This window comes from Dermacentor albipictus, chromosome 1, assembly GCF_038994185.2.
Source record: "Dermacentor albipictus isolate Rhodes 1998 colony chromosome 1, USDA_Dalb.pri_finalv2, whole genome shotgun sequence".
NCBI classification, from domain to species: Eukaryota; Metazoa; Arthropoda; class Arachnida; order Ixodida; family Ixodidae; genus Dermacentor; species Dermacentor albipictus.
The window spans coordinates 113,452,784-113,465,708 of NC_091821.1; the positions used below are offsets into that span (position 1 = coordinate 113,452,784).

Here is a 12,925-nt window from a genome sequence, read left to right on the forward strand (position 1 = left end):
CGCGTTGAGAGAAAGGTATCTTCGATTTGGCTGCACTTTCTGCACCAGTTACGTTTCAGTACCGCGTGAGTGCAGCAGACTGCAGTGCCAATTCAGAAAGTTCAAGGGCTTGTTTTCTAGCGCCTCTTTCTATATATCTCCCCCTTTCACTCTCTTTCTCTTTTTATCACCCTACCCCTTCCCTCTGTTCAGGGTAGCCAACCGTAACTATACCTATGGTTAACCTCCCCGCCTTTCTATGCATCATTTTCTCTCTCTCTCTCTCACTCTCTCTCAAGTGCGGTGCCTTCACTAGCGCTGGACGTTAATTTCGAAAACGAATACAAAAGTTAAAGCCTTCTCGTCTGCTCGGCGCATTTCGCGCATTGAGCGCTTTGTGACGTAACGTGTTGTGACACAACACGTACAACGTGCTGCGGGGAGTGTCGTAGCGTCGGCTGCTATCGCCACATTGTTCTGCGGGTGCTTTTTGAGTTTGTGCGATTCCTCGTTGTTTGAGATATGTTTTCGTTTCGACTACGCTGTGCTTAAACATTGGCTCCTGTGCAGACATGCTTCTGCAATCTCGCGGTACCTCTCATCAACATACTGAAGGCCTGAATTGAACCATTTCGTCAAATTCGCATGTAGCAAAAGGGAGGGCATTTTCTGTTCGCTATCGCAATAAACGCTATCGTGATTCTACTATACGTCGCGGGAACGAAATGGCGGAGCTGGATGCTATTTTTTCGTTAGTTAACTCGTTCCAGGTAAGCTAATTACTCAAAGCAACTCAGCACGTCACATGACTTGACTAAACTGCCCTCACAACCAAGCAGGCATAGAACTTGCGCTTCACATTCTTATGCCAGCTAACCGAGAGCTTGCACGATGCCTGCACTTCCAATGTAGCGCGTGCAAGAGAACTGTGAACTCGTGCAGAACTTGACCTTGCACGAAGTCAAATTCGAGAGCCCGGTGCATGCGGCGTTCACTGCACTGTAAACACGAGAACACAAGCGCTGCGCTCCGTCAACTAGTGGAGAAAGTGGCACCACATTGGAGAGGCCATATATTAATTTAAAATAATGAACGGAGCTGCAGTTTATTTAAGTTTTGCACCAAAACTACCATTACGTAGCACAATACACTGTACGAGCAATATAAGGTAGCAGCAGTTACTAACTTAGCTCGATTGCAACTGTAGGGCTCCAGCGTTAGTAAACCGCTAGTAAAATGTTAGTAACTGCTTGTGAGAGGTAGTAAGCGCTGCTGTTACAAACGTTTTGCTGTCAGTTACAAGCGTTTTGCTCACTTTAGCTCTGTCTATTATAACCTGCGATAGTGACGTTACACCAGTATTAGCTTCTGGCTCTCTTCTCCATGAGCGGCTGCACTGCAATTTTGAGGAGACCAGCGTCTGGCTGCAGTTGCTATATATCATTTTGCGGCTGCTCACTGCGACTGTGATTGCGCGAAGCGCGCTGTATAATTCACAACCACTGACAGCGAGGTTAACAATTTTGTAACGTTATTTGCAATTATGTCTAGGGTCTGCTCACTGGAACGTGTCTCACCGGGGCAACAAGTGGCAACAGCTACATTTTCTGTGGTGGTGGTAAGCTGTCGGTGTTGGCTTCTGGTGATTGCGAGCTGCGTGACCATCGCAGCATGTCACAGTGGTCAGAGCGTTGCCGATTCAGGCATCGAGCGGGGGAGTTAGCTTTTTCAAATCACCTTTAAGGTCGCTGGTGTATCGAGGAGCGTGAGCACGCAATCAAGCCGCACTTCTCGTATTTCGGGCGCTATCATTAGACCAGCGAAAAAAAAATATTTACGCCGTACATAGGGCAACGAAAACGACTGAATGGGTTGCTCCACTGAAATTCACGCCATAAAATAAAAATTCACAGTTTGCATAAATAATATTCAACAATTATCCAGAAATTAGCACACAGAAATGACCTTGGCAGCGGAAGAGGACTGATGATCGAACACCGTAGGTCACATAATCCTATGTTGAAGGGAAAAATTGTAATCCACCCGAATGTAGCACGAAACCACAATGGAAACCCATACGGGTTTCTCAGAACGAACGCTTCACAGTTGAGGAAAAATTATTCCTGGTCCGGGATTCCGGTGGTCCGGATCCGGGTCCAAGTCGAATTTTTCCTCAACTGTGAAGCGATAAATACTGAGAAACCCGTAGGGGTTTCCATTGTAGTTTCGTGCTACACTCGGGTGCAGGACAATTTTCCATTTCATGATACTTCCTCCACCTAGCGGGATTCCACAGTACTGATTTGCCATAATCTCATGTTGCACCAGATTTCTTTAACAGGTTGGCTTAACTTATCTACTACATCCTGTACGATGTCGGCTCATATGGAATAGTAGTTTACGGCAATTTCATTGCAACAACAATTACATGGACATTCCAGGCGCATTTACACCATTGGCGTCACAGTGAGGTTCCGTATAAAGTCCAAGGGCGATAATACCGTCGCCGTGCGCCGTACGCTGTATGTACGAGCGAAAACGCTCGAGGGTGAGCCGGCGATCGCGGCTCAATCTCGCGCACGCAAGGGAGGGAAGCGGGGAGAAGGCGCGTCGTCTTCCGTCGCGCGAGGTTCCGGGCGAAGGGTGGGGAGGGGGGGGGGTGCGCTTTCTACTTCGGCCGGCCGCTGTACCTTGAAAGCGATCTGCGACGGGGTAACAGTCCGCCGCGCAGCGTGTTTCTGCGGCTTAGCTCGCGCTGATGCGAGACGCAGCACGAAGGTCAATTCACTCGCTGCTGCTGCCGCACTTCCACGCTCCAGCGTTTTGACAGCGGGTTCTTTTACATGTACCTAAACCTAGGTAATCAAATCCGTAATCTCGCGCACAGAAACAGAATTCCACAGTCATTAAGTCCCCTCATCTGGAGACACAAGAAGACAATGTGTTGCTGAAATATCGTAGTGATGCTTAATCAAGTGAATTATTTTTAGTGTGAAATGTGCATGAAGAAAGTGTGTCACCAAATGTGTTTACAAAACATGTAAACATACCTATATGAACGGTAAAATGTAGCTGTACACCTAATCTCAACAGGAACAAGAGCCTCTGTCAGGCTACATGGTCTGACAGAGGCTCCTCTTTCTTGCATAAGAAATAAACTGAATTCAATTTACTTCGAACTCAAGCACCGGCATCTCTCCCCCTCCACTCCCCATCTTTCATCGACTAAGCGCCTGCTAAGGGTAACATACGTGACGTGAATATGGGTCGCGTCGATGGGCTTTCAGCACGCTAGTGTTTGAAGTGTCGCTCATAAATGCGGATGCGGATTGAAGCCAGCTTCAAGGGCTCTGCACAATCCTTCGGAAAACGAAGATAAATGACCAAGCTGCAAGCGAAGCAAGTCGACACCTGAAGTCAAGTACTACTTCGTGTTTCGTAATGTTTCTGTCTCATTCTTTTTTGTCTGTGTCGCGTATTCATTACATGCGAAAACCACAATACTTCAGCAACTATACTGAGGCGCGGAAGAGCCCAACCTTTGGCTCAGTAGATAATCGATAGCAAGAGAAACGACGATCTGACCGGTTCTGTTGTCTAGACTACCGTTATTCCTGAAATGGAGATATCGCACCTCTGGAGCGCGATGATGTGGCCCGACCGGCGAGCGCTCGGCAGCAGGTACTGCGGCGTGCCACAAAGTGTTAGCTCTCGGCCGGCGCTCAACCCGCGCGGCGGCACGCAACCGCCATTCACTTGAGAAGCGTAAAAATAGGCGAGACGGCAAAAGAGCAGCATTGTCTGAGCGGCGCCTCGGACCGATATCCATCCTCCCCCTCCGTTGTCCGGTCGCGAGGCGCGGCCCGCCGCTGTCGAAAACCAGTTGGCTATCGGGCGCGTTCCGAGCGAGGGCGACTGCTCCTTTGATTATTGCCTCTCCCTGGTGTGACCATATCTCAAAAAGCGAGAGGAAGTGACAGGAATTAGAGCAGAATTCAGCACGCCGAGGAGGACTATGCGCACGCGCTCATTATTAAGTGCATCCAACCTTCCGGCATTCTCGCCGAGTATATAAGGCGCCTCGCCACCATAGTCAGCAACATTTCAGTTCTTGACTGCACAGCAGAGTACGCAGAACCGACCATGAGGACCATGGTAAGCACTGCCTCTTGCTCACTAGCGACGGATAGCCAGCGGTGTGAGGTCGCTGGACAACGACTCGGGTGCCGAGCCGAGCTACCGCCGCCGCTTGTGCTGCGGGGATATCGGCTCGGTGCCGGAGCTCGACTCGAGCTTGCACCCCCCCCCTTCCCCCCCCTCCCTCTCTCTCTCTCTCTCTCTCTCTCTCTCTGTAGTCTTAGTAATGGTTAGCAGCCCACGAGTAGGGTATACAAAGTCGTGCGTTTAACAACACACTCAAGTGTTGAGCACTGATAAGGAACAGCAAGTTGAAAAATTCGCAGTAAGCGGCGACAAAGCTCGCGAGAGTTGCAAAAACCAAACAAAGAAAACAGAGAACTCAAATGGAGCAGTTCAAAAAAATGTCAATGAGATCAGTGAGCCAGGTAAAGAAAGCATGCAAGGCTCCATGGCTAAACGCCCTTGATACCCTCCTGCCTAATTGATGGCATCATAATACAAAATGAAACAGTTCATATGTTGAAAGTGAAGCGCCTGTCAGCAGCCAAAAGGGTATGTGAGCCTTAAACCAGGACCCGCACTCACAAAAAGCTCTCGGATAGAATTGTTCGTAAGGACAAGTTCTAGCCAATCGTGATGCTGGACTTATTATTAGCTAAGGCGGTCAGCCAGCGCGCTTGCGAAGAGCTTCGTGAATTCTGTCCCAGTTATTTAATTTTAAGGCATTACTCAGCACCCATCGTAACTGGCTTGCATGTGCAATCGCCAGTGCGGCAGATAATCATATTCGCGATGCAAATCATATTCGCGATGGAAATCATATAGTAGTCATCACTTGACTTTTATGATAACTATTAGCTGGCTTGTATTGCTTTTTCTCAAAGATTACCCTGTGCGCGTGCTTGCCTTGCGAGTGATGTTTTGGTCCAATGAAACAATTGTTAATGGTTAAATGAGACAATGTGATAATTCAGTCGCTGCTATTTTAAACGATTGCTAATCAGACATTTCCTATCTCATAAATATTTTCTGCGTTATGCGATAATTTGGCCGGTATTATTTTAAATTATTGCCAATCAGACATTTCCGATCTCGTAAATCAAGCCTAATAGCTTAAAAATCATTGGAGTTATGAAGACATATGTAGTATAACGAAATAGCTTGCGGTATCCTCAGCAGCTGTTGGCATAGGTGAATCAATGAACTTTTCAACAAAACAATTTAACGACAGACACGTGCGACGCTCACTGCAGCAGCCACATGGGCATATTCTTCGACTAGCCGCTGCAATACACTTCGCTACGTCATGAATTGTAACTGCACCGTTTACAACATTACTTGAGTGCCTTCACAGACATTGGAAGTATACTATCCCCGTACAGTAATGTGTGCAAGAAATACTTCCGCATCTTTATGCGCTTAGGGGATTGCATTTAGACGACAGGTCTGTACCGTCTTGTATGCACTGATTGTTTTTCCAAGAACTTACGAAGTGCCAAGCCGCGCTTTGCGAACGTGGTTGATCATTTAAAAAACACCTTTCAAGCTTTCACGTGTGCCGTCCTGAAGAATAGAATCGTTGTGGCATCATATACAATTACGGAAACCGCTCCTTTTTAATACAGCTGGTTACCCTCTTCGTGAGCGCCCTGGTCGGCGTCTCCCTGGCCGGTCTTGTCGGACACGGCGGTGGCTATGGTGGCGGCTTCGGCGGAGGCTACGGCGGAGGCTACGGCGGAGGACTCGTTGCTCTTGGTGGATACGGTGGCGGAGGATACGGTGGCGGAGGATACGGTGGAGGCTATGGCAAATCCCTTCCCGGACCATCCTTCCTCATTAAGAGTGTGCACCACGTGAGCAAGGTCAGCCATGGAGGACCCATCCTGGCCAACTACGACCTCGGTGTCGCCTACGGTGGCGGATACGGCGGAGGTTACGGAGGGGGCTTCGGAGGCGGTTATGGAGGTTACGGCGGTTATGGATTCGGCGGTCTCGGATACGGCCACAAGGGTTAAAGTTAGAAGCTTCTCACTAGTAGCCAAAACACCAACGCAGAGCGCGCATTGGCAGTACAACCAAAGGCCAGTCCTTCTACCATCGGCAACAGAAGAAACGTTCATTGGAACGACGTGATGCCTGTGCAGCAAGAACATTGTAAGCTGTAAGTAGCTGAAATGCGAAAAAAGAAAAACAAGAAAGAGAAACGGAGTTTATCTCAGAAGTGCCGACGCTACCTGCATGAGTGAGTGATAGTATAGCCTACTCAGGCGCAGAACAGGTAGCTTTTCTGCAGTGGCTAAAACGAGTACATTCAGTGGAAGAATCACCTTCATCCCGAAGCCTGCGAACGGTGTTGGCTCTTGCGATGTATATTTTGTACAGATGAGATCACACCGGTAATAAAACAGATGTACAGAAAATATTGCGTTGTTTTGTGTCTACCTCGAATCAACGGCTTATATTAAGTGAAAGTGGGTGGATGCTCCGCGCATAGTGTGTTGCTCATGGACAGCTGGCTTAGCGGACGAAACAGTACTGCAGGAGAGGCAGGCACCAATTTTTCCCACAGAAAGCGACACAGATGTGGAATATTCTACTCAGACCTAAATAATTCACAACAAAGAAAAAAAAGCGATAGACAAAGAAAAAAAACTGCGTGTTCACCGCATGCGTTTACACAATGCTTCAATTAGTTCAGGTCAAAGAGGATGAGACAGAGAGAACAAGTGTGTTACACACTAGAGGTGTCAGTCTGACCAGGAGCGTAACATGCTACGCCACATACGTGGGGCCAGCGTCTAGAGCAGTAGTGCCTAAACACTGACTTCGTTGTTCAACTCACAAGATGCTGGATGTTCTAATCTGTTTGTTGAGCTTGAGTGTTCCGTGCAAGCATTCTCAGCAGTGTACAGTGCAGCTTTTATTGCAATTTAACGAACCCGACCCAGAGAAGGTCAGAGCAATTGTTCTTGCAGTTTTCTTGACTATAGATTACATTGACCACAACGCATCTACTCACAAATAAATTTATGGCTAAATTTTTTTTATTAGGCAGATATCTGTACAGTGGGCTAATCAATGTAGCGCTTGCTAACTGTGTGTTCTGTAATACTTAGTGAAGTGCGGTGTTTGAGGAAGAGATAGCCGTGAAGTGCGAGTACTTGCCGGATCTCATTCGAACATATATGTATATTGGACTGGCGAAACGCCGTCATGAAATGCGCTGCGGTTAATCTCATAAAGAATAGTCAGCATGCTGTTCAAGACCACGATATATTGCAAGTTGTACTTCAGAGCATGACACGGTAGGAAGAGTGCGACTTGGCTTCAGCCTTGAGTACTGAACAGATCAATGTGCAGCTGCATTTAAGCTCCCTCGCTGCGCGCTATAGAAACGCAGTTTTATATGCAGAGAAGTGTTCCCAGCTTTCGAAAAACTAACGGGACGCCAACGCATGAGAACGACGACGCGCTTCCTGACGAGTACGAATAGCGCAAAGAGTTGAAAAGCTTCGTAACAGTCTCAAGTGAACAACGATCACGCCAGAGACGGCGAGTCGTATAAATATAGCACAGTGAGACGGTGGTAACACCATTGCAACCTAACCGCAGCAGCGTTTTTCTTTCTGCACTACTTAGTAGACACCATAAATCGGTTTTAAGTGTCACTCATAGAAAGAAAATGAACGTAGCTGCAGTCCCATCGCTTTTAGAAGTTAGCGCCGGTAGCCGCAAGGAGCACTGAAGCTTTACGGCGGTCAACGTACACCGCGTCTGAGTGGGCGCGTGCTTTGTTTTGCAGCACATACAACAATATGCGCCGCATACCATGAAGATCAATTAAGTCTTACTTGCTAAAGCTTCGCCGCCAAGCATGTGTTGCATACTTAGTAAAGACAATATGGCTTTCTGGACTAATGTTCTTGGGGCTTTTGAGGCGATACTTTCTTTTTTTTTTCTGTGTCTTGTAACGTGCTGATAATAAAAGTGTTAGGAACGGCCTACTTTCTTCCAAAAAAGAAAGCTAGGCCTCCAAGGCCATCGGTAATGATTTTTAGGTTTTGCATAATATGAAGCACAAAGACAACGAAACATAAAAAAGAGAAAGAAAGAAAGGAAGAAGGAAAGGAAAAACGGCAAAAAAAAAAACAACAGAACAGAGAAGCATTCTCAAGCTTACCAGTCAAACTCAAGCATGACTTTGGAGTGCAAGGCGAACCTAATTGTTACTGACGAGAATTCGAAAACTGGCCGCGGCATAGCGTAACATCCGTGCAGTTTTCGGGTGCACCGCTTCAGTGGAGGTCGTGGCAGCCGCCCGTTGGTTTAGAGCACCGAGACAATTTTAATGGGCTAGGACGTATGAGAACGGATTTGTTGCTACTTTTATGACACGTGAAAACGGCTTTCTCAACGAGAACTGGCTGCTGCACGTTGAAGTCGTGAACATTGCGAAACAAGCTTACGACGGTAACAATCCATAACCTTATGATTATTTTTTCTATTTTTCAAATGCAACTTCTGCTTCTTTTGCCATTTATTCGTTTCTCTTAAAGCAACATTTAAGTACAGAATTTCCCGCCCGGTAAGTGCTTTGTTTTTCCTATCCTATTCTTATCTTCGACGTTATGTATAATCGCGAAGAGGTCGAGCGGAAAGCGGTTGATGCAGATAACACATGACCGTTTATTGCAGTAAAGAGCTGCCAAATATGTGAGCTTAAGACAGAGCTCTGAACGCGTTCTCCACCACTAAGCAAAGGCATATTTCTTCCTGAAACTACAAGGAGAGAAAGCTGTAGCGGATCCCTTTTCTGAGGGGGGGGGGGGGGGGAATAACAAGAGCGCGAAAGGTTGGAGTCTTTTAAGTGACACATGTAGGCTGCTGCATACACTAGAAGAAGAAAAAAAAAACAAGTGAAGACACGGAGGGTGCACTGAGAGTTATGTAGCACATATGAACTTTATTTTAATTTAGAGTATATGTTAAAGAGAAAATAAAGAAGAAAAAGATGTATTGACAGTCACTTAAATAACCTTACCTGATTTGAATGCGAAAGCATTATGACTTCGCTAGTTAACTGGTTGCACCTATTATACGTGACGTCATACATTGCCACCATTTCCAGCACAATTCTACCATAATCCACCTTGCTCTAACTTGTACAAACGTTAATCCAACTTAATCCACCTTAATCCAAGTTGATCCGCCTTAACTAGCTTACACCTTCATGCACTTTAATTCAGCTTCTTTCACTTTACTTCATTCTTTACTTACCTAAATTCACTTCAAATCACTTTATTTCACATTATTACCCATAATTACAAGTACTTAACGTTTTGACACATTTACTATATTCTGTATTACTACTGACGTCATACGAGATGCTAATGACGTCACTGAGGATGATGATTTTTGGTACCATCGCTTGACGACGCCGCATTTTCTGCCTCGTGGAGCATATAATGCGTTCACATTAAAACATCAGTGTGAAGTTACACGCGGCGTTTTTCTGCGTGGCGTTTGACTTTACCTTCAACGCGCCGTTCATGATACAGTATACCAAGCCTTTTACATTGACGGCATCTCCATGGGGCTTTCAGCGTGACGTGCTCCTCTTCGTTCACGTTTTAATCGTTATTTTGAAAACTGTGCGCCTAAGTGGGCTCCGAAATTGCGCCCGATGCAGAGCGTTGTCACCGAACAACAAAAAAAATATTAATTAACAGATTGACTTCATTGAGTGTTTACAACGCCTAAAAAGAAATACCTAGACTATGAGGACCGCCTTAGTGGGGGTCTGGATATGAATTTTGGTTACCTCGTTTTTTTAATGTGTGCAGAAATCTCGGTACACGAGCGTTCTTGCGCTCTGCTTCTAGCATAATGGGCCCTGCGCGGCCGCGTGAACCGTGCTCAGCAGCAGAACTCTGTAGCAACTGAGATACCGGGGAAGATAGTACGCATAGAATCATAGCATTTTATTCTCTTTTAAGCAATGTTCAATCCGCGAAGCATATCGGAAGTTGTGGGTCAATGTGATCATCAACGCCTGTGTTGTCACTAGCAACAACGCTGCTCAGAAGTGACAACTTTCGGCAACAAAAACAAGAGTAAAATATTTGGTGACAGCAATGGGACCGCGTTTTTGTTTCTGCTTGTCTTTTTCTCCTATGCTCACTGGGCGGCGAGCGCTATGAAGAAGCTACGCCGGTACCTTTCATTTCGAGATTTTGCAATCTCTATATTATTTTCGAAAAGCACGCTCTTAGATTGCATTATTATTTATTTATTTCCTCAAAGGTCTCTCATTGAGACATTACATGAGGGAGTCGGGGGTTAGTGACAAAGATAGATACTACAAATTACAAAGGGGTATTTTCGATGAATCGCTTGAATGCAAGTGGGTCGACGATAGTGGCAACTTCGGTGGGCAGGCCATTCTAGTCTGGTGTTGTGCGCAGAAACAAGGAGTGCTGAAAAGTCACGGTATGGGCTTGTTAGGGATATACTGTGTTAGAGTGACTGGTGCGGGCAATGCGACGTACTCTCTTTATGTACGGGTTGTCAAAAGGCAAAAGAATGAAAAAAAGTTATGAAAAAGGTTAAGACGTACTATTCTACGGCGTGAGGCTAGAGATGTGCTGAATACATAGTTTAATTCGAGAAAAATGGCGCTTGCGTTGGGAACTTAAGTTGTTGCGCTAGCGTCGCTCGAGGAGGAATTAGAGCGGGTGGCGGTGCGAAACGCGTTTGAAGAAATGGCAGAACGCGAATTCCGGCGTCGCTTTCGTTTCTCGAAAAAATAGTGCGTTGGTTGTACAGCGAAATCGGCCCAATCATCGGTGCCAGCGAGCCACTGGAATGTTGTTGCTGCCTCTTGAAAAGTGCGCCACGGTTCCCGTCGTTCCTTTTTTTTTTACTTCTCGCTGTGCGCGACACCACCTAGGAACGACGCAGAGAAACTAATAGTTATAAATTGCAGTAGTCACACGTACTACTATGTGAAAACGTGTTTGACCTTGAGAAGAAAAAAATACACTTTTTTAGATAAAGATTTCATTCATTGGAAGACGAGAAACATTTCGGTTTGTAGTATACTGTCTGCAAGCAGACGACAAACGAGGGAAGTAAACTTCCGGGGAGTTCACCGCTTGCCGATTGGCCGCTCTCTCAGCCCCGTTCTCAGAGATTTTGAATACTGCCCCTTTGTGACGTTGCAGCAACCGAACAGAACGCGTATCGAACAAAGATCTCCTATCGCGCCCCTGATAGGCTCTGGGAAAGGTTTTCTGGTAGGGAAGTTCGGAAGTTGTGGCTGTCTCCTTGAGCATCTTCTTGTTCTGGAGTTTTTCTTTCCGAAATTTCTCCTAGGGGTCCAGCGGGTACAGCGCGGTAGGGAAGGGAGGTCGCAGACACAGAAGTGAGATCATTGTTCTCCCACCGCTGCCGGTCGGGATGCGTCGGCTCGCACGTGGCCCGATGCGCCGCTCTGCGGTCGGTGTTGCGCTTGTGTGGCGTGAGGACCAATGAACATTTACGTGCATGGCTGTATGAGCCTTTAGGTCTCTGGATTTCCTTTTAATCAATGTAGGGGTTGCGAAGGCTGTAGATCTTGCCCTCAGCGACATCATTGCTTGCCAGTATAAACAGCCTTTCAAACAAATCAGTGAAACTACAGCTAAACCTCGTGGCTCCTTCTGGTTGAAGCGGCACCACGCTTCCGGTATGTTTTTGAGTGCGATATATTTTTGCACAACCACCGAAGAACACCTTTCCCAACATACGTTTGTTACTCGTCCATTGGGGCGCGCTCTGATGTAGGGCTTTTTTCGTGCGGTTACGGACAATGGTGCCCAACGTGTTGCCAAGTGTGAACAGAGAGCCTTAACGAGACAGTAATTGTGCCTTGCAGTGTCCCGCAAACCTGGTTGCCCAACTTCTTCATCTAGGCCTTCTCTCTCTCCCTTCTTTATGCAGAATAATAGGCTAACCTAACCACTTAAAGCCGACAAACCACCCTGCCTTTCAATAAAGAGCGCCTTCTTTCCGACACCCACTTTCTCAGGGCAGAATGAAAAGGGAACAAAAAAAAAAAAAGACTGGCCGCGTATATCTTGTTACAAACACGGCCGTTTCCGTTATACGTGATGAACTCAAAAGAGGCGTTGAGTTTTTTGGGCTAGAGCTTGTTTAGCGGCAGGTTACATTAAGTTGCCAGATCAGAATTTGAAGCCAATACGGGCATATGATAGAGAGAGAGAGAGAGAGAGAGAGAGAGAGATGAGATGAGATGAGATACGTCAACATGCAGGGAGGCTCACCGGAAGATAGGTAGATGTTCTATTTAGTTTCACACTGTCCGTGTTCCGTTCTGGCCTGCTGTACGTGCAGGCATCCACACACAGCAGCTGAATGTAAAGGAAATTCACTGCATAGATCGCGATTATGCACGACTCAATGCCTTTCCGCGCATGCCTTCGCTACGATGAAATTAGGTTTCAGTTTTTTTCTTGACATATATGCAACCGCGGTCGCGTTCGATCCTGCGAAAGCTGAGTGGAAGGCAGTGGGCCTCTTCAGTAGACACCATCAGATTTCATAGGCCGGGAGGCAACAATCGACATATTGGACTCTGACATTTACTTTCATTCCTGGCTTTCACGACCACTTATAAATAAATTTGTATACTTAAGGGCGTTTTCCTGTCTATAACTCACACTCGTATAGCCATAGAAAAGGACGTTTGAGCGAAATAATACACTCATACGAAATGGTGATTTTATGTAATTGCACCTTTTACCTA

At 46.5% G+C, this 12,925-nt stretch overlaps 2 protein-coding genes across 12 annotated transcripts in view; one reads left to right on the forward strand and one right to left on the reverse strand.

Moving 5' to 3' along the window:
- The window catches only part of LOC139049454 (tachykinin-like peptides receptor 99D), an 880,050-nt gene that overhangs the window by 170,461 nt on the left and 696,664 nt on the right, over window positions 1-12,925 (reverse strand). The window lies entirely within an intron of this gene.
- LOC139055560 (uncharacterized) lies at window positions 3,943-6,473 on the forward strand. The gene is made up of 2 exons (XM_070533076.1): window positions 3,943-4,134; window positions 5,745-6,473. Exons 1-2 carry the CDS (start codon window positions 4,123-4,125, stop codon window positions 6,132-6,134), a joined length of 402 nt encoding a protein of 133 aa, XP_070389177.1. The 5' UTR covers window positions 3,943-4,122; the 3' UTR covers window positions 6,135-6,473.